Source organism: Cygnus olor, chromosome 6, assembly GCF_009769625.2.
Source record: "Cygnus olor isolate bCygOlo1 chromosome 6, bCygOlo1.pri.v2, whole genome shotgun sequence".
NCBI classification, from domain to species: domain Eukaryota; kingdom Metazoa; phylum Chordata; class Aves; order Anseriformes; family Anatidae; genus Cygnus; species Cygnus olor.
The window spans coordinates 14,406,169-14,424,573 of NC_049174.1; the positions used below are offsets into that span (position 1 = coordinate 14,406,169).

Sequence of the window (18,405 nt, forward strand, 5' to 3'; positions counted from 1 at the left end):
TCAGACCAAGATTCTTCTTGCTGAAGAGTAACATTTACAAAGTTTGCTTTCGAGTCTACAAAATGTAAACGAGTGCTTTTGAAAGCTGTGTAGTAAATCACTGTGTAATGCATGGGTTGACCAAATCAAGCTCTATTGCACGCCATGATTTGTTTGTGTAGCTCTCGATGGTGATCTGTTCTCATGCCTCTTTGGATGTTCTGTAGCATTAGCATTTACTCTTTTGTAGCACCCAATCACTCCCAAATTGCTACCTATGTCATTTTCCCCCAAGGTATGTTTAATCTCTGTAAATTTTCCTTCTGAACAAATCCTGGGTTTAATAGCATGGGTATACCCAGGAAGGCATGTTGAGTCTTAGCCCTACAGAAGGGGCTTGGAGGACGTGTTTGGGGAACTGAGACTTGTTTAAAAAAAATTAACTTCTTGTGAATTCATAACAGGTAACATCTGGAGAATGTTATGTCTTTATCTTGGTCGCTCAGACTCCTCAAATGAAGGAGGGTCACCTAGATGTAATGGTGTCCCTTTGCTTGCAGGGAGGGATTTCTTTGTCAGGTGAAAACTGTGCAGTATCACTGAAGTGATCTGGAGAGCTTCCAGAATTTAAACTGCCTCATTGCTGGCATTCTCTGTGGCTTGTTTAAGCATTTCTGTTTACAGATGTGTGGAGTCAGCTATTTGTAATGTAGTGAGACTGCACTTCCTGTGCGTTGAATGGTGTTGCTCAACTGTGGTCAGCTGAATTCCTTGTACAGAGATGAATTTTTTAATGTCAAGTCAGTTAACTTTGCCAACAATAGCTGGCAATGAGTGCATATGCAAGGCTAGCATGAAGTAACTTCTGATGGTGTATTAAGTATTATGGACTTTGTTCTTCATCTTTTCCTGCATGATTCAGACAAAAGTGGGCTATAAGCCTGGCTTTGCAATTATCCATTGCAGCTTTCATACTTACTCTTTATGTGTAAGCATTGTAAAAAAAAAAAAAAATAAAATAAAAAAAATCTTACTGAATGTGCAATTTTTATGAAGCTTATGGACAAATACGCTTTGACTTCAGAATGTATCAATGTCTAAGAAAACTGGTGTCAACTACTACATTCCTGAAAAATCAATGTTTTTGTTTTTTTTTCCAGATGGAGCAATTATCAGATGAAGAGCTTGACCATGGTGCAGAAGAAGATAGTGATAAGGAAGATCAGGATCTGGACAAGATGTTTGGGGCCTGGCTGGGAGAACTAGACAAACTCACACAGGTTAGGAAGGTTTCAGTCAGAAACAGAATAATTCTTTAGAAGTATTACATGTTTTTCATTTGGATACTAATTACTTTAGCTTTGACAAGGGTCCTGTTGAACATTTCAGATGAATAGGAATTAAGGCTTTTTCAGCTGTGGCATTTTGTTAGGGCCAAGCCTGCACCCCCAGTTTTGTTGTGCAAGGGCAAAAGATGCCTCTCTTCCTCAGTTATTTTGCACTGCCACTTGCAGCAAGACAGGCTGCAGCATGTGACCAACTTAGTACTCTGTAAAGATTTCTAAATTAGGTTATTTTCCCTATCTCAAAGTTCTTAAATTAATTTTTCACAATCTGGTAGTTCAACATTTCCCAAAGGGTGTGATCCCTTCTGAAAGCTATGGAATCAGTCTTTTGTCATCATGTATGTAGAGAAACACTGACTTTAGCTGACTAAAGCTGGGCTTTATCTCCAAATGTGTAGTTGGACATTGTCCAGCCACAACAGCATTGAATTTTTGTTGTACCTGAAGACCAATAAGAAAAAGTGTGAATGGTGTTACTGATGATATGCGAAGATAATGTGATACACCCAGAATACTCTTGTGGCATCAGATAGGCAGCTGATGCATCTTCTCTTGGCGTTTTGTTCTTTCTAGTGCTTTTAGGAAAAACAAACAAACAAAACACCTTGCATTTGGAATGAGATGCTATACTCCTGAGGTGATAGTCTATTTCTGTGATTGACTGCTATGGTTTTTTGCTTTTTTCAGTCGTGAGCTGTCCTCCTGGATAGTGTGTTTCATCTTCTTCTTTGTCACTTAGACTTAAGCAAAGGTGTGATACCCCTAGTTTCAATAAGCCACAGAAGAAGGGGCTTTTTTATCACTTGTTTGTTCTAAGCATGGGGAAAAAGGAGGAATCATGTTTTGCAGAGACTGAAGGGAAATTGAGCTAATCATACAGCAGCACTTCACATTCATACTCATGTCTGCTGTCGTCTGTTTAAAGGCTCTGCCTGCAAGTTCTGTATGGTAGGTAGCACTTTAAAACAGGGGAAAGTATCTTTTTTTTCTGAACTAGCGCATACAGGTCAATAAAGAATCTACCTCTTCAGATGAATGGAAGATGGTGTGAAAGAAATCTGCATATCATATTTCTTTTTGTCTTTAATTCCCTGCAAAGGATTTTTAATGGTAAATGAGAGCCCTTTTGAAGGCGTGGATCTCTGTAAATTATCTCAAATGAGGATCTTCACAGATGAGCACAATGGGTAATTGGTTTTAGGCTTTTTGTTCTTTGCTCCGTTTTAGCAGCTATGAGCAGCCTAGAAATATAAGTGTACTTTATTTGGGACTTATAGCTTTACTATTAACATAGACTTTCTGGATTTGTGTGCTGATCCATTTAAAATGCTTAAAGCATACTAACAGGTAGTTAAGGGGAGGACACGCAATTTGTTTCTCACATCTGTATCACCATGCAACACAGTCTGCAACATAGCCCTACAGTTGCAATTCTGCCTTTTGCAACTACTTAGAAGTGACATTTCTCCCCAGACTTTTAATAACCTCGTATGGTTTTGTATAAACAAATGAATACAGTCAGTTGTGTCTCAGTTAGTTTGTTTAGAAAGTGGTTGTGTCATGATGCAGCTGAAGTCCCAGTAAAGGGGCATGATTACAGCTCATGAGCTCCAAAGTACGTTCTGGTATAGTTTCATCATTTGTTGCTATTTATCAGCTGCACTCTGAGAGCAGTGGGCAAAAAAGCTTTTTGTCCCCAAGTTCCTTGAACTTTAACTTCTTTTTTAGATTTCCTATGTGTTTGTTAGGAGGGTTTAAAAGTAAGACCCAGATTCCTTTCCAGATGGAAGTATTTTTTAAAAGATGGGTAACTGTTGGGATGTCTTAAGATCATTTCAATTCACTTTGTTTTAGCCCCTTGCCTAATAAAAGCACTATAAAAGATAGTCACAAAATTTGCAGCACACGTGAGCAGTGTCTGTCACAGAGTGCATTAGCAGTTGATGTAAGATTATCCTGCTATATGGTGCAGGATAAATAAAGTCTTACCTTGCTTCTCATGTTTCAGAACTAACCTTTTACTGCTGTTTCAGTTTTCAGCAGTGCTCTAAACTGGTATTTTAATATCATAATGCATGATGGAGAATGTGCTCTCATAATTAGTAAGAGCGTATTTCAATTATTTCCAAGGACGTGCTCTAACATAATTATCTAAAATATGTTTTACTGAATTTAAGAATGCTTTTAACCAGAGTTTATTTGCTTTTCAGGAGATGTTTTGAGTCAGTCTGTGGGTTCAGTTGGAAGGAATGAGCCCTAACTTGCTTCCTTTATCTCAAGTTTCATTGCTGCCTCTAGGGTTCTAATTGATATATTTCAACTGTTCTGTGTGGGGCCGTATGTAAGCTCCATCAGAGGTACTACAGGTGTTTTTTCCATATGATGGAAAACAGTGCTGCATTACTGGCTTCTGCTCATTAAGTGATGATTGACTTCCTAATAAAATCATTTTTTGAAGTTCAAGGCAAACTGAGGAGAGAAGGAAAGGGGTTCAGCAAAGATAAATGCTCAAACAACAACAATAAAAAGATTAGTGCATTTTATTTTAACAAAGGCGTGAGTAAAGATGTGGAAAATTGAAATAAAAAACATAGGTGAGAAACTTAATTCTTTTGGAGCTAGAAGATGCTTTTTTCTTTCAGACAAACACGTTGTCAGGAAAGCTTTATTAATATAAGCTTTGCTTTAATTCACACCCTCTGCAGGCCTGTCAAGCAATAGTAGGAGATAATTCCCCACATAACACTTCTCACTTCTGGGGCATTACGTACTTCTTGGGTCACCAGCTGGATCATAGTGCCCTACTGTTTGTTATATACAAAAATGCTGGTGTTTATTGTAAAGTTTTATGTTTGTATCAGCCTTCATAATATAACAATTAGATATATCAGGTGGAAAGAGGTCTTGTCTTTTTTTCCCAATATTAGTTTTTCAAAAAAAAAAGTATGTCATATATTTGGCTTGGAGTTGCTTTCACAGTTCATCATTTTTCACGGGAAAGACTTACTGAGAGAAATGTCTGAATTTAGTAATTAAAAATCCCTTTTAATAAAACAGAATTCTCCACAAATGGCTTTTTTGTGCTTATACCACGGGCATGCTTAATATGCCAAGTTTCTTAGGGTGCCATAATTTGCACTTGTTTAGATCCGTGTCCAATGCTCTGCAGGGTTGTTGTTATAGGTAAGTCAGCTGTGTTTTAAAATGAGCTGGTATGTAAACACTGAAAAATGCATTTGGAACATGCTTTCATGTAATTCCGTAACAACAGAACTTGAGTATCTTTTCACTGACTAACTAAACCTCTGTGATACAGTGACATTTTCAATCTAAAGCCTGAAAAAAACAGTTTTTGATGTGTCAGGAGATTTTGAAAATGTTATCTTAAAGAAAATCAATTTAATTCGTTTTGAACATTTCCTTCTCTGGTTCATTGTCAAAGTTAATTCTGCCCTTTTTCTTGTCCTTTTCAGAGTTTGGATACAGATAAACCTGTGGCACCAGTGAAGAGATCACCTCTCCATCAGGAAACTAATCTTGCCAACTTCTCATATCGTTTCTCCATGTACAATCTGAATGGTTTGTTGAACTATTTAACTCTTTCAAATAATATTTTAGGGAAAGAACTATTTCAGCCATAAGTAAGATCATTGTAAAATAGTTTAATAGAGCATTAAAATACACTTCTAGCTGAAATGAAAATGTTTGCTCTAAAGGTCTTGCTTTCTGATGGCATAAAATTTGAAATATCCCCAAACCGTATCTTTTACAGCACCTAATATGTAAGAATTGTAGTCTAGTGTTTCTAAAGAAATACTTGTTCTGGGATCTGGTCTCATGAAAGAATTAACATGTATCTGTTAAACAGAAAGAAAGAGTGTCTTGCTTCATGGGTCAGAATGCAGGAATATAGCTACAGAATGTTTGCACGTTGAAGTGTATTTTTTCTTGTCTTAAAATAACTTCCCATGGTTGTAACATAGGAAGCCTTAATTTAAAAGTTTGATTATTCATATAGTATTTTGTGGCTTTTTTTTAAAGCAATGTCAGATGTGCTTAGCAAAGTACACTTATTTAAAAAAGCTAGAGCATGGTATATACAAGTACATTTTTAGATTCTGTTCGTGTGACAGCAGTTTGGACCTTTCAAATGTAATCTAATAATTCATAGGTTTCTCTTATCAGTAAATGTGTTTAACCTAAATAATCATTTAATTGCTCTTAGACCAGTCAAGAGTGTTAGTGCAAATTTGTGTTTAGCAGTGAGATTTTGCAATATAGATGGGGAATGAAAATAGTTTCCTCTGCCCTCTTTCTCCAAAGAGACGTGTAACAAACCTGCGCATACTAAAAACTCTTCTTCATTGCAGAAGCCCTGAATCAGGGGGAGACTGTGGATCTAGATGCCCTCATGGCTGATCTCTGTTCCATAGAGCAGGAGCTCAGCAGCATTGGGTCTCATTCAGCAAATAATACTGCAGTGAAACGCCTTGCCACAGAACCCAAAGCTCAGAAACCACCTGCTAGCCGACCTTCTACTAAGCACAGCAGTATGAAAGGATTATCCTCTTCATCTGGTAAGGTGACTAAACCATCACATGCCAACGTTTCTTTGGATGACATCACTGCACAGTTAGAGAAAGCCTCTTTGAGCATGGATGAGGCAGCCCAGCAGTCAGTTGCAGAAGACACCAAACCAGTGGTTACTGCTCAGCACAGGAGGACAGCATCAGCTGGCACAGTGAGTGATGCTGAGGCGCGCTCAATCAGTAACTCCTCCCGTTCCAGCATAACTTCTGCAGCTTCCAGCATGGACTCCTTGGATATTGATAAGGTGACAAGGCCTCAGGAACTGGACTTGACATCACAAGGGCAACCAATCACTGAGGTAGCGTCATTAATTCAATAATTTTTTGTTTTCTTCAGGAGTTTTCCTTTTATTTCCTCTTATGCTGATACTCCTTGCTAAACGTGTTCAGTACAACGGGGTTGATTGCAGATCAGGATTGCTTTTTCTGTGGGCTACATGCAGTGTGGCTACTTCTTTGCTTTTATCTGTCTGCAAGGAATCTTATTAAAGAATTTGTTTGTTTGTTTTTTAAGATTTTCCAATCTCTCTTCCTCTTCCAAAGCCACTCAGGGATTTTAACGTTCAATATTTAACGTTTTTCTTCTGAGTAAATCTTACATACTGTTTTTAATTTAAATATGAGGAGTTTACAGTTTGGAAAAAAGGAATGACAAGTTGAACAACAAGTCTATGTTCCCGTTACAGTACACTTAAGTTACTGCATATGTTCCAGATAGGCACTCCCAGTATCTGAAACTATACCAGCAGTTTGCCACTTCTTAATACTCTTATTTAATATATGGCTGAGAGAACACTTCAAAGCAATGCCCAATGTAGAAAAAATTGCTCTGTGATACAGGAATAGCAGATGTTCACTTGAGATTTTGGTGCCCCGTATTGGTTAATAATCAGAGCAAATCAGTAAAAAAAAAAAAAAAGTGAGTTTGAGGAATGCTGAAAAGTGCTGGTGAGTTGTGTGAGGAAATAAGAAAAATGTACCATTGAATTTAAGAACTTAAACAAAAAGTAAACTAGAAGCTATCTCAGAGAAATACTCTGAAACAGAAACCTGACGTGTTATTCCAAAGTCAGCTGTACTAATGTGAATGTTCTCTTTCAGTTTTCTCTCCACCAAAGAGAAAACTGGAACAAGCTGAGTTTGTTCTAGTCAATAATTAACACTAATTTGAGTGAGCTGTGCTGAAAGTGCCTCTACCCATCTGTAGCAAAAGTTCATCTGATATAAAGAGTGAATGATGCAGACTTGTCAGTTTAATGATCAACACATCAAGGTCACACTTTTAAATTCAAATCTTTATTTGAAATAGTGAAAAATAAGTGATTTACATTTACAGCCTAGGTAAACTTTTTTTTCTTAAAAACTGGTGATCAATTTTTGTTTAATTGGAGATTTGTATTGAGTGAAGAAAAACAACAGTAGATAGAAATGTGTCCTTTTCTCTTTAGAAAGTTAAAATGCAAACCTTTGCATTATTGCTGTGGGTCTAAGAGCTGGAGCCCAGTCCGTGACTGTTATTGATTTTATATTGCTGTCCATTTTTCAGTCGCCTTCTGTGATATGATAAGACTTACTTTTCTTCTGGATCCGTGACTGTTAGTCATGTGGATATCTCTTTTAATGCCTAATATTCTACAATAATGCATTTTTATCTCTCCTAAGGCAGAAATTATTTTTTACTTGAATTACTTTTTCCTTATGCCATGCAAATTGCAGAAGAATTTGAAACTTATTCACTTCTCAAAAATGCAAGATGTGGCAGTTGATTTTGCAGGTATCACTCCAGATCTCAGCCTCTTAGTTCAGGAGTGATATGCTGAGGTATCAGTAAGATTACCCTTCTAGTCTCACATTTTTCAGTTCTTTGCATGGCATTGGTAATCAACAAACCACCAGCTCCACTTAAGTGTCTTGGTGTCGTTGAGCCAACAGGCAGAAGTCAAGAAGTAGCTTTGTCTTCACAAGAGGCTAATCCACATTGCTTCGTTACAGTTGCTTTCTGAGCAACTTTCTGAACCATTAACTGTGAGGCTCAGAACTGCCCCCCAAAGCGTTTCTCACAGACATTTGAGAGCTGGCTTTGTAAACCCAGTGATTGCTTCTCATAAGAATGTGGCTATTGTTTCCCTGCCCAGATAAATTGATAAGACTGACTCCTTTAAAGGAGGTAATCAGAAAGTGTTGGTAATTTGAGAGCCAAATTCTGCTCTTTTCTTGAGAGCAGAAACCTTTGCAGTCATTAACAGTGCTGCTTTGTTTTACTCTGTCTGGTCTTTTTAATTTTGGTAGCCTGGGGAAAGTGTTCATCTCTGAGAAATTCTACCCAGGTTTACAGGATTGATATTTAACTATTCAATATTAAGTCTGTTACTTGATGGGACTTCTCACTGTGAGTTGCTTTTTTCTCAACACTGATAAAAGGGCAAAATCAAATTGGTTTGGAGTTTTGACAGAGTTGGTGGTGGAGGTTGCTCAGTTAAATTCATCTTAAAAATAGGCAGAAACCCAAGACCTTGGTAGAGTCACTGGGCTCAACAAAGGAGTCTTTTTCCTATTTCATTTAGTGCGTGAAAAGCTATTGTGAAGGGTTCTGTTAACCTTCATGTCCAGGTTCTGAACCAAAACACCTTTCCCTGGTAGGGCTGAATTCTGCTCTCCCACCCAGACAGTTGTCTCAGTGGTTCTGTTTCTAGTGGAAGACATCACTCTGCCTGAGAGAGTAGTCTTTGGAGAAGACCCACTGCCAATGTAGGGGGGGGGAAAAACAGCAAAGACTTTTTCTTAAATTTAGAAATGGGAGAGGCTATTACTTCATGGCCTCAACAGATGTGTTTTGAATTTGTTTTTCCCATGTAGTGTTTTAAGTTAGCCCTTTTCTTTTTGCCTGCCTTCCTGGTGGCTGTCTGTACTCGAGCTGACCTTTAATTTTTTTTTCCTTTTCTGCTATGGCTGTTATCAAAGAGGTCAGTGACTTGGCAGCTCTGCCCTTTTGAGTGATCCTCTGTCCTCTCCAGGCCGTATAGGGACTTAAAGAAGTCATCTTTTCTTCTGCAACTTAGTTTTGTTGGAATCACTAGAGGAAGAAAATAACATTAAGTAAGATGGAAGACTGTTCCAATAGGAGGAAATGCTTGCCTGAAAAGGGGAATCAAGTTTAGCAGTTAATAACTTCAGTATTCTACGTTAGAAAATAATTCTGCAGTGTGTTTGAGCCCCCTTACCTGGAAATGTAGGGGAATGCTGTAAAAGAACAGCCATGCAGTTGGCACACTGAAGGTATGTATAGCCTAGTATGCTTTGACTAATCCTAGAGACAGATCTTACGGAAAGAGGCTGCAATTCATAGCCCCCCTCCCAGAATAGAAGGGTATGCCTTCCCTTTCCTGTCTCCCTTCCCCACCCACAGTCCTACATGATTTCATAGCCTCCTTTGCCCCACCTTTGGTGCTTACCAGTACTTAAACCAGAATTTCCTAGTTTTATTCTGGGGCTCATTCTGTGTTAGTTGCATGGGCTCGGGGGTTCTGATGTGTGCTAATGTACAGCAGGGAAATGCATAGCCAAGAGCTGGAGACTGAAAGGGACAGTGGGAATACGCTCACTAGTAGTAACGAATTATTCAAATCTTCTTGCCTGAGCAACTGGACAGGCACTTCAGTGAGTTCCTCCTCTTCCTCCTAGCAAGTCTGCACTGTAGAAACATAGTGGTGTGCAAGATGCTTGAGTATCATGACAGATAGTTACTCTCAGTGGTGCTGTTTGCCAGGACAATCCTTCTTGAATTTGTCTCTGTGCTGTTTTCAGAAGAGTTGGCTGGAATTCTCTGACTTGCCTAAAATAATTATTTTATTTGTCTTAATGATTTGTTTAATTTTCTCCCTTTCTTAATGTCTTCTATGTTTGTAATTGTGTAACAAGAGGCATACACTTTAAATCTTAGTTTCTGCTTGTCAGATATTACTTGAATATAGAGCTGAATGAGTGATGTAATAGTGTGAGTAAAGGAAGGGGAAGTGATGACCATATGACTAACACGTCCCCTTTACCCACCCATACTATCTGTTTCCTTGTTTCTGCCATCCAGAAGTTGTTTGTTTTCAGCAAGTTGTGGTAGAGCAAAAGGAGGAGAAAGTAGCAGGGAGAGAATAGAGAACTGTGCTGATCACGCTTGTGTAGCTGGTTACGCCTGATGGTGAAAGGGCCTATTCATGGACAGTCATTGTTACTGTCCTGCATATGCTCAGTGAAGAGGTTGAAGATAAGTTTGAAGTCTGCCATCTGGTCTGGCACAGTACACTGTCCCCCCACTCCCCTCCCAACACGATGGAGTTCTTTTTGTATGTAACCCAGTTTGCGCAGCTGAGAGATCTTGACTTGCAGAGATAATCCGTAATTTAGTGGGTAGTAATCTTAAAAATACTTTTTTGATTTTTTACTTAAATTCATTGTAGCTTTATACATTATGTATGAGAACTGAAAATTATGATGGGGGACTACTAGTTCATTAAAACTACGGATTTTTTGCTTCACTTGGCAGAGAAGAAGGAACTGTAGAGTAAACTGTAATGTTTCTTTTGGGAAATGAAGGGAGCTTTGGGGGCCTGACAGTAATGGTTGTGATGCAAGCTGCGCATACATAGATAGATCTGCGTTGGCCAGAAACTCCTGTGGGACAAAGTGGAAAATTAAAAATGGGTGTAAGGAAAAAAAAATTAGTTCTACAGCAATTTTGCCTTTATTCTTACATGGTTTATTTTAGTTGCCACTAAGATAGTGATTGCTACACAAAGGAATACAGAAGCTTTTCTAACCATAACAAGGTATTGTAGGTCATGTTTTGTGTGTGATTACTAAATGTTACATTGCATGAAAATGCAATTATAAGTGTTCTTGTAGGCAGAGAAGGAAGTCCGCAACACAGTCTTTGGTAGGTGACAGTGTCTTAAAATAGAGTTGGATTGCTGAACCTCATGTATAATTTGTAGGTGATTTAAAGAACAGTTGTGGTCTGTTTTAGTTCTTGGAGTAATGGGGAACTATTGGCTCTTGTCTTTGGGAGCCTGAGGTTTGAGTGGTCTTCCTTATGTTCCATGTTTTGTGTGGTTAGCAGACACTAAAGATGCTTGCCTCTGTGAGAATAGTCACCGATACACAACAAACAAGGAAGGGTTGATGTTGTTTTGGCATTTTTGTTTGATTTTGTTATTTTTGTTGTTTTGTTTCTTTTTCTTTTTTAAAGACAAAAAAAATCTGCCAGTTCTATTATGTTGTTAGTTCTGTACACAAAAAGTGTATTGTGGAGTGTTTCCAGTTATCCTTTTTCTGAGCTGAAAATAGTCAATGGAAAGACTTGATTTGAAAAACAATTAGACCATCTCTTTCTCTTCTTTTTTTTACAGTTATTAATCACCAAGTGTTTTTATTAAGTCAACAGTAAAGGAAAATTGTGTATCTATCATTGAAGTGTTACTTTGGCTTCCAGTTTTGTTGGCGTAAGAAGTGTGAGCAGTCCAGTTTTCAGATGTTGTTGAAGTACATGTAAAGCGACTCTTCATTTGGCAGTTCTTTTGAGGCTTTCAAAATATCGTCTGACATAAACTTATGAGTTTATGAAATGTAAGCAATGTTTTTGTGTTCTGGTAATCAAATATGCTTAGCTATTCATTGTGAAATTTATGCATGACAGTAAAACAGTTTTCTTCCTATGATATGCTAGAACACAATGATTGTTAATATGCTTATCTCCACATCTGCAAAACTAGCACCTAATTTTTTCACATGCTTATGGAATCTGCAAAGAAAATGATGGTATGGGATTTTTATGTATTTATTGGTAAGAACTTCAGAATCCATAGGAAACGTTCTCAAAGTTTAACTTAATACACATGTGGTTGTAAAAATTGGGGCGTGTCAAGTTAAAATAAGTGAAAGGGAAATGAGAACCTAAACATTATCCTTGTGTTGTTAGATCTTGATTCTCTGGTCCAATTGATTTCATAGCCATGAATTTAAAATTTGCCATGCAACTTTTTCCACATAGGAGGTGACTAATTAAAGTGTAGCAGGAAGTTGATTTGTGTAAAATGTGCAAGAATATACTTATCTGTTGAGCTTGCCATTCAAAGTTGCCCGATACTGATGATTAAGCTTAAAAATTTCCTCCTTAGAAGGAATGGGAAAAGGGACAGTATGATACTTGTCTTACTTGACACAACTGTCTGGCAAAGCTGGTGTCCACACAAAAATTGCAGTTATGGTATATTTTGTTACCATTACCTGTGTGTTGTGGCTTAACCCTGGCAGGCAGTAAAGTACCACATGGCTGCTTGTTCACCCTCCCCAGGTTGGATGGGGGAGGGAATTGGAAAGGTAAAAGTGTGAGAACATGAACTAAGATAATTAACTAGATAAAGCAAAAGGTGCTTGCACAAGGAACTCATTCTCTACTTCGCATAGCAGGCAGGTTTTCCATTGCATCTGGGAAAGCAGGGACCATTCCATATAATGGTTTCTTGGGAAGACAAATGCCATCACTCCTAATGTCCACCCCTTCTTCCTTCTTTTCCCCAGCTTTTATGGCTGAGCACGATGCCATATGGCATGGAATATCTCTTTGGCCAGCCTTGGCCAGCTGTCCTGGCTGTGTCCCCTCCCAGCTCCTGGTGCACCCTTCTTGCTGGCAGGGCAGCATGAGAGGTTGAAATGTCCTTGGGTCTGTGTGAGCAGTGCTCTGTAACAACTAAAATGTCGGTCTTATCAATAATATTTTCATTAAAAATACAAAGAATATTAACTCAATCCCAGCCTAAACTATGGCACTGAAAACAAAAGGCATTGTATATGCCTAAATGTTTTTCTTCCTGGCAGTTCTATGATGTTGGAGTCATCTGCAAACCACCAAACTGGCTGCCCCAAATCTGTCGATCTGCCAAGAAACTTCTGTGGTATCACCTTAACTGTCTCCAGCAAAGTGGTACCTTATCAGTAAAATTTGCCTTCGGTGTTCTTGCCCTTTTTTCTATCATGTTATGGAGATCTGAAGCACTTGATTGCTAGTGTCCAAGTCTTCTAACTTTTTAAGATGAAGAAACACAATTCAAGCTTCACTGGTCTCCACTTTCTAGTCACAGAAGCATTTTGACTGTTACAGGAAGAGAATGTAAGCTGGTGGCAGCGGTAGTCAGCTGAGCAGCTATTCTCTTAAAATAGCTAGACTTCTGGGGAGAGGGGTGTATGTGTGCAGTTTTGATTAGTAACACTACAAATAAAACAGCTGCTCCTACTGATGGAAGCTGTCTGCAGTCCAGCGACTTTTTTTTATCCTTTCACCTTCCTTCTGTATCTACCTCTTTACATGCATTGATTAGAGAAATCACTGTTACAGACTTCCATCAGTTGTAGAAGATGGTTTGAATTGGGTACTGCCTAAATGACCACACTTTTAAATAAATCTCACTGAATTCATTCAGGTTCCACAACATTTTAGAAATATTTTTGTGTTTATGATAGGATTTATTAAGAAAATAATCATAACATTGATACAGACAAGCTAAGAAAATGTTTTATCAGAGGTTGGGGAACTCTTGCTAGATTGATCTACAAGAGAATACTGTAGATCAATGACCAAGTATATCTAAGCAGCATACGTCTCAGAAGAAGCCACTAGACCTCAGTTTAGAAATGAAAATGCTTGCATTATGATTCCACCAAATTTTATCAAAAGTACTGGGGGGAGTTGTAGACTTCAGTTGCAGTTCGCAGTGAAGATATCACTGTACAAGTTGCAATTAATTAGTGGAGCTTTTAAAACTGAATTTACTTGTAGATATACCAGTCTACTTGAAACACAGATAAATTCTTTCACTTTTTTTTCAACATATAATGAGATGAGAGAACAGATAGGACGTCTTTAGGAAATTTGGAACAGATGACAAAAATAGAGAACAAAGCAGCCCATTAAGGGACATTAAAATCTAAGAGGAGAAAGGAATTTATGCAGTTTACTTCAGTTGCATATACTGTTATATTATAAGATGAAAGCTAGGGTTTGTCAGGTTTGTAAGGGAATTTGAATCCACAAAATGAGACTTCATGTTATGATCAAACAACTGAGAATTGGCCTTCTAGTTGTCAGTTTGTGCATTCTGGTTAGCAGTTAGGCTGTAATAGCATAATAATGGTTGCCTGTCGATAGAAGGACAAATCTTCAGTTATAGTTAACAAAACTTACTCTTAATCTTGGTTACATTTGCTTATTTTGGATATTTTGCTTAACCTCATGTTCTTACAAGTTGTAGATTTTAGACCAGCAGTGTCAGTGTTTTTTTTAAAGAATAAAGGTTTATTTTTTTTCCATACGTCCTATCTACTCCTAACTGAAAAGGTGAATCTGACTTTTAACTCCACAGTTGTGCATACCCATTCTCTTCTAGTGATGGAGTTCTTGATGATTTGATATCTACAGGCTTGTTGTTATTGTATGTGTTTTTGTTCTTTTCCCTTTTAGTCTTCCAGCTTAACTAAAGCATCTCTTTTTGGACAGGTCAGACAACTATTTTCCATGAAAGCCTTACTTATTTTTTTTCCTGCTATGCTTTTTCTTTTGGGAAAATTCCACTGCTTGAAACCTCATCCATGCAGACAAAATGTATTTATGATTTTTGTGTTTGGTTTTATGCTAATTTAGGTCTGTGTTTCTGCTGAGTTGAGCAGTCTTGCCCCACCTTGTGTTGGCTCTAGTGTTTGTGCAGCTGCCTAGGGATTCCAATAATTTTGTGGTCTTCCTGCAAAATAATCCTCCCTGCTGTCCATGCAAGAGAGATCTGTGAACACATGGCTGGGAATTAGGATCGACTCTTTCCTGTGGCAGTTTTGCCTTAAATTTGTGTCCCTAGCAACTTGTGTTCAACAAAGAACTATGACAACCTAACCGTCTACTCTTTCTCTTGACCTGGGAGGCATGTGGACTGGCAAATAGTGCATCTTATGCACATGGTGCAGCAGCTTCTTAATTTGGAATGTCCACAGACATGTTTCTTAAACTGCATCAAGTTTCAGTAGGCTTGGACTGTAACAGCCAAAACTGGCATGAAGTTATAAGGGTCCATAGCAGTTAATAAATACTTGCTGTAAATTGGATTTTGTAAGTCCTGCTAGTTGTGTGTGGTTTTTTTTTTTTTAAAAGAAGTTGCAGAACTGAATGCTTGGAGTTAGGAAATTCCAATTGCCTGCAGCAAAACAGAGTTGCACAAGTTCCAGGAGGGTTGGCCTCTTGGGAGCACAGAGTAATAGCTCTGGATTCTCACTTCCAGTGTCTGGCTCCAATATGCTCTGCAGCAGCCAGGCATTGCAGTTGTAAGAAAGCTGTTGTGTTCTCCCCTCATGGGCCCAAGCATTCTTGAACTGGACCAATCTTTTGTTCAAGGATAGTTGTTTGCAGCCCATTTGAAAGGCTGAGCAGTGCTGTGTGACAAGATGTAGCCTTGAGGTTTTTAGTTGTGGTGGTCTAGACTTCAGTGAGGCTTTGTGGACTACAGTTTTAATTCTGAAGGCTCCTGCTCAGGCAAATTTGGGTAACTTCCAGCAGAGAAGAGACAGTATGTGAGGCTGTCCCTGTCAATAAACTGTTTCATGGTCAGGCATACAGAAGTATTAAAGCCTTAAAACTACCTTTATTTTGAATAAATGACTAGTAATAATTCTATAACAGAAATTTGTCATAAAATTTCTTAGTGGTTATAGTTCAGAAACTTTTTTATAAGCAACTGAAAATACATCTTGTATATAGAAATATCAGGCAGCCGTTATCTAACGGTGCCACTTCAGTTTCTAAGTGGCATAGGTGTATTCCTTTTCTGAGGTCTTGATAAGAATAAACTGTAACCCCTTTTGCATTTTTCATCTGTCAAAACCTGTGTAACTCAGTAACCAAAATTAATATGCCTGAAATAAATACTTCTGTACCTTTGAGGAAGAGGAGCAAGCATTGGATGGCACACTGAACGGAAACCTTTAGGCACTGCTTTTTAGTAGTTCAATTTTTGGTACTTCCAAATGTTCAATTTTTGGTACTTCACACTTAAAAGCATGTCAGTGTCATGACTGAACAATGATTAGGGAAATAGAGAAATACTTTCTCTGGATTTCTTTTTAAAATAATTTGCAATATGAGAGTGCTCAGTTCTGGAATAGTATGTCCAGCTGAAAGTAAGATTAATCTGTATCCACGTTTTTTCTTGTTATACTTAGTAATTGTCACCAAAGTGTATTTGCGTTACTGGTATGAAGGAACTGATGTGGAAATTACATGAACTTGTATGAAGTGACAGTTTCGTTGTTTGTTTTTTGGTAGTATTTAGAGAATTTAACTTTCATTTGTTGACTTAATGAGCAATTGGCTGTACAAAGAGAATGCTACCTGAGTTTGTTTTTTGCTGAGTATGCCTACAGATGTTTCACTTCAGTGCTTTTACTTAAGTTAGTGACTGTTCCCCTCTCATTGTTGTTGAGAACATAATCATGTCCTATTTCCATTCCCTTCCAATAGGAGCAGAAAACCAGAATTTCTTCTTCTCTTTAAGTCATTGATCATTTATACATACAAAATTGGGATAAGGGACACTGCAACTTTTTAATGTTGTTTTGTTTCTTTTGCTTCCATTAATTGTTGTTACTGCTTTTTTCTTCCTTCTGATTGAGAATAAACCATTTCTTTCCCCTCTGTCCTATTTCATTTTCCTTTTTCATCCTTTCCTCTGTGTTTTCCTGCATTTTTACTCTGTTTTTATGGGACATTTCATCAATCAGTTCAAGCATCCTGTTAATTTTACAGAAGAGGAGGCTGAACTGATTTCTGTAAGTTACTATCACATGTATATATGGTTTCTGTTTATGTCAGTAGTTGAATCCATTTGCCTGAAAACTCAAGTCACTAATGTGATTTCAATTTGAATCCATTGGTATCCCAGCGGTGCAGTAAGGTAACTGTATACATCATTAAAGTTATGCTTCTCAGTCTTAAGTTGATAATTATCTGTTTTCTAGTTATTAATTGGGGAAGCCTACTTGAAATACACTTAGTACATGTAACAATTTTTATTTCTTTTGAAGTGTAATTGCTCTTGACAGTCCATTGCAAAGGAAGGCAGAAAATGCAATCTTTCAAATCAGATGTTCATCATATTATGTTTTATGTTCTTATGTGTTATACATGAAAACATAATCTCAAAGGATATGCGAAGAAAAATTTTGGTTCTTCCTTTCTCTCTTTGGCCCCTTTGGGACAAAGTTTAAAAAATGTATATGTATATAAATAAAAACATATTTAATTATTGAGTTGTCTTTTGAAAATAGACATCAGCTTAAACAATTAGAATATACTAAAGAGTTCAACATATTGATGTAGTTAAAAGCTATAGTAATTAACTTTTCAAGAAACCTTTGAAAGCATGTAGTTTTGTCAGACACTGCTTACTGCATTTCTCTCTGTTTTCTTGTGAACAGACATAGGCTTTTTAAAAAGGTTTTGAGTTTCTCAGCTGTCATTAATTAACTCCAAAATAATGGCACAAGAGTGCCACCAGCTGGTTTAACTACATGTTATGAGTTAATGTTAAATTGTTAGATTTGCAAGAAATGTGGCAAGATACTTAACGAGACACTCAGGACTTGTGTAGAAAGTCTGTTTAGTATGTACTGAGGTAAGTTACTCTGTTGTATAGACCTTGAGTGAATGATGTCTGAACCTACAGGTAATATTTAACCAGGAAGAAGTCTTTCTGTTTAACATACTTAAATCATTAGAACAGTAAGATAAGATACCATGGAAGACTGGGTGGGAATTGCAAGAAAAAGATGACCTGACAGTTTTTGTTCACTATTTGTAAAAGTGGCAGTGTAAAAAAACACACTTAACACCATTCATAGTGTATTTTACTGTTTTCAATCCCTACGTACATGTATTGTGAGCTCCTATCGTAAAGTTACAGGAATTACAGAATCACAAAATCGTCTAGGTTGGAAGAGACCTCCAAGATCACCCAGTCCAACCTCTGACCTAACACTAACAAGTCCTTCACTAAACCATATCACTAAGCTCAACACCTAAACGTCTCTTAAAGACCTCCAGGGATGGTGACTCAACCACTTCCCTGGACAGCCTATTCCAGTGCCTAACAACCATTTCAGTAAAGAAGTTCTTCCTAATATCCAACCTAAACTTCCCCTGACACAATTTTAGCCCATTCCCCCTCGTCCTGTCACCAGGCACATGGGAGAATAGACCAACCCCTACCTCGCTACAGCCTCCTTTAAGGTACCTGTAGAGAGTGATAAGGTCGCCCCTGAGCCTCCTCTTCTCTAGGCTGAACAATCCCAGCTCCCTCAGCCGCTCCTCATAAGACTTGTTCTCCAGAACCCTCACCAGCTTCGTTGCCCTTCTCTGGACTCTCTCGAGCACCTCCATGTCCTTCTTGTAGCGAGGGACCCAAAAC

At 37.9% G+C, this 18,405-nt stretch overlaps 1 protein-coding gene across 1 annotated transcript in view; it reads left to right on the forward strand.

The window, feature by feature from the left end:
* RAPH1 (Ras association (RalGDS/AF-6) and pleckstrin homology domains 1) overlaps nucleotides 1-18,405 on the forward strand; it is a 95,559-nt gene that overhangs the window by 32,151 nt on the left and 45,003 nt on the right. The window contains 3 exon segments of the mRNA XM_040560882.1: nucleotides 1,140-1,259; nucleotides 4,799-4,904; nucleotides 5,696-6,213. Coding sequence (XP_040416816.1) covers nucleotides 1,140-1,259; nucleotides 4,799-4,904; nucleotides 5,696-6,213 — 744 coding nt within the window.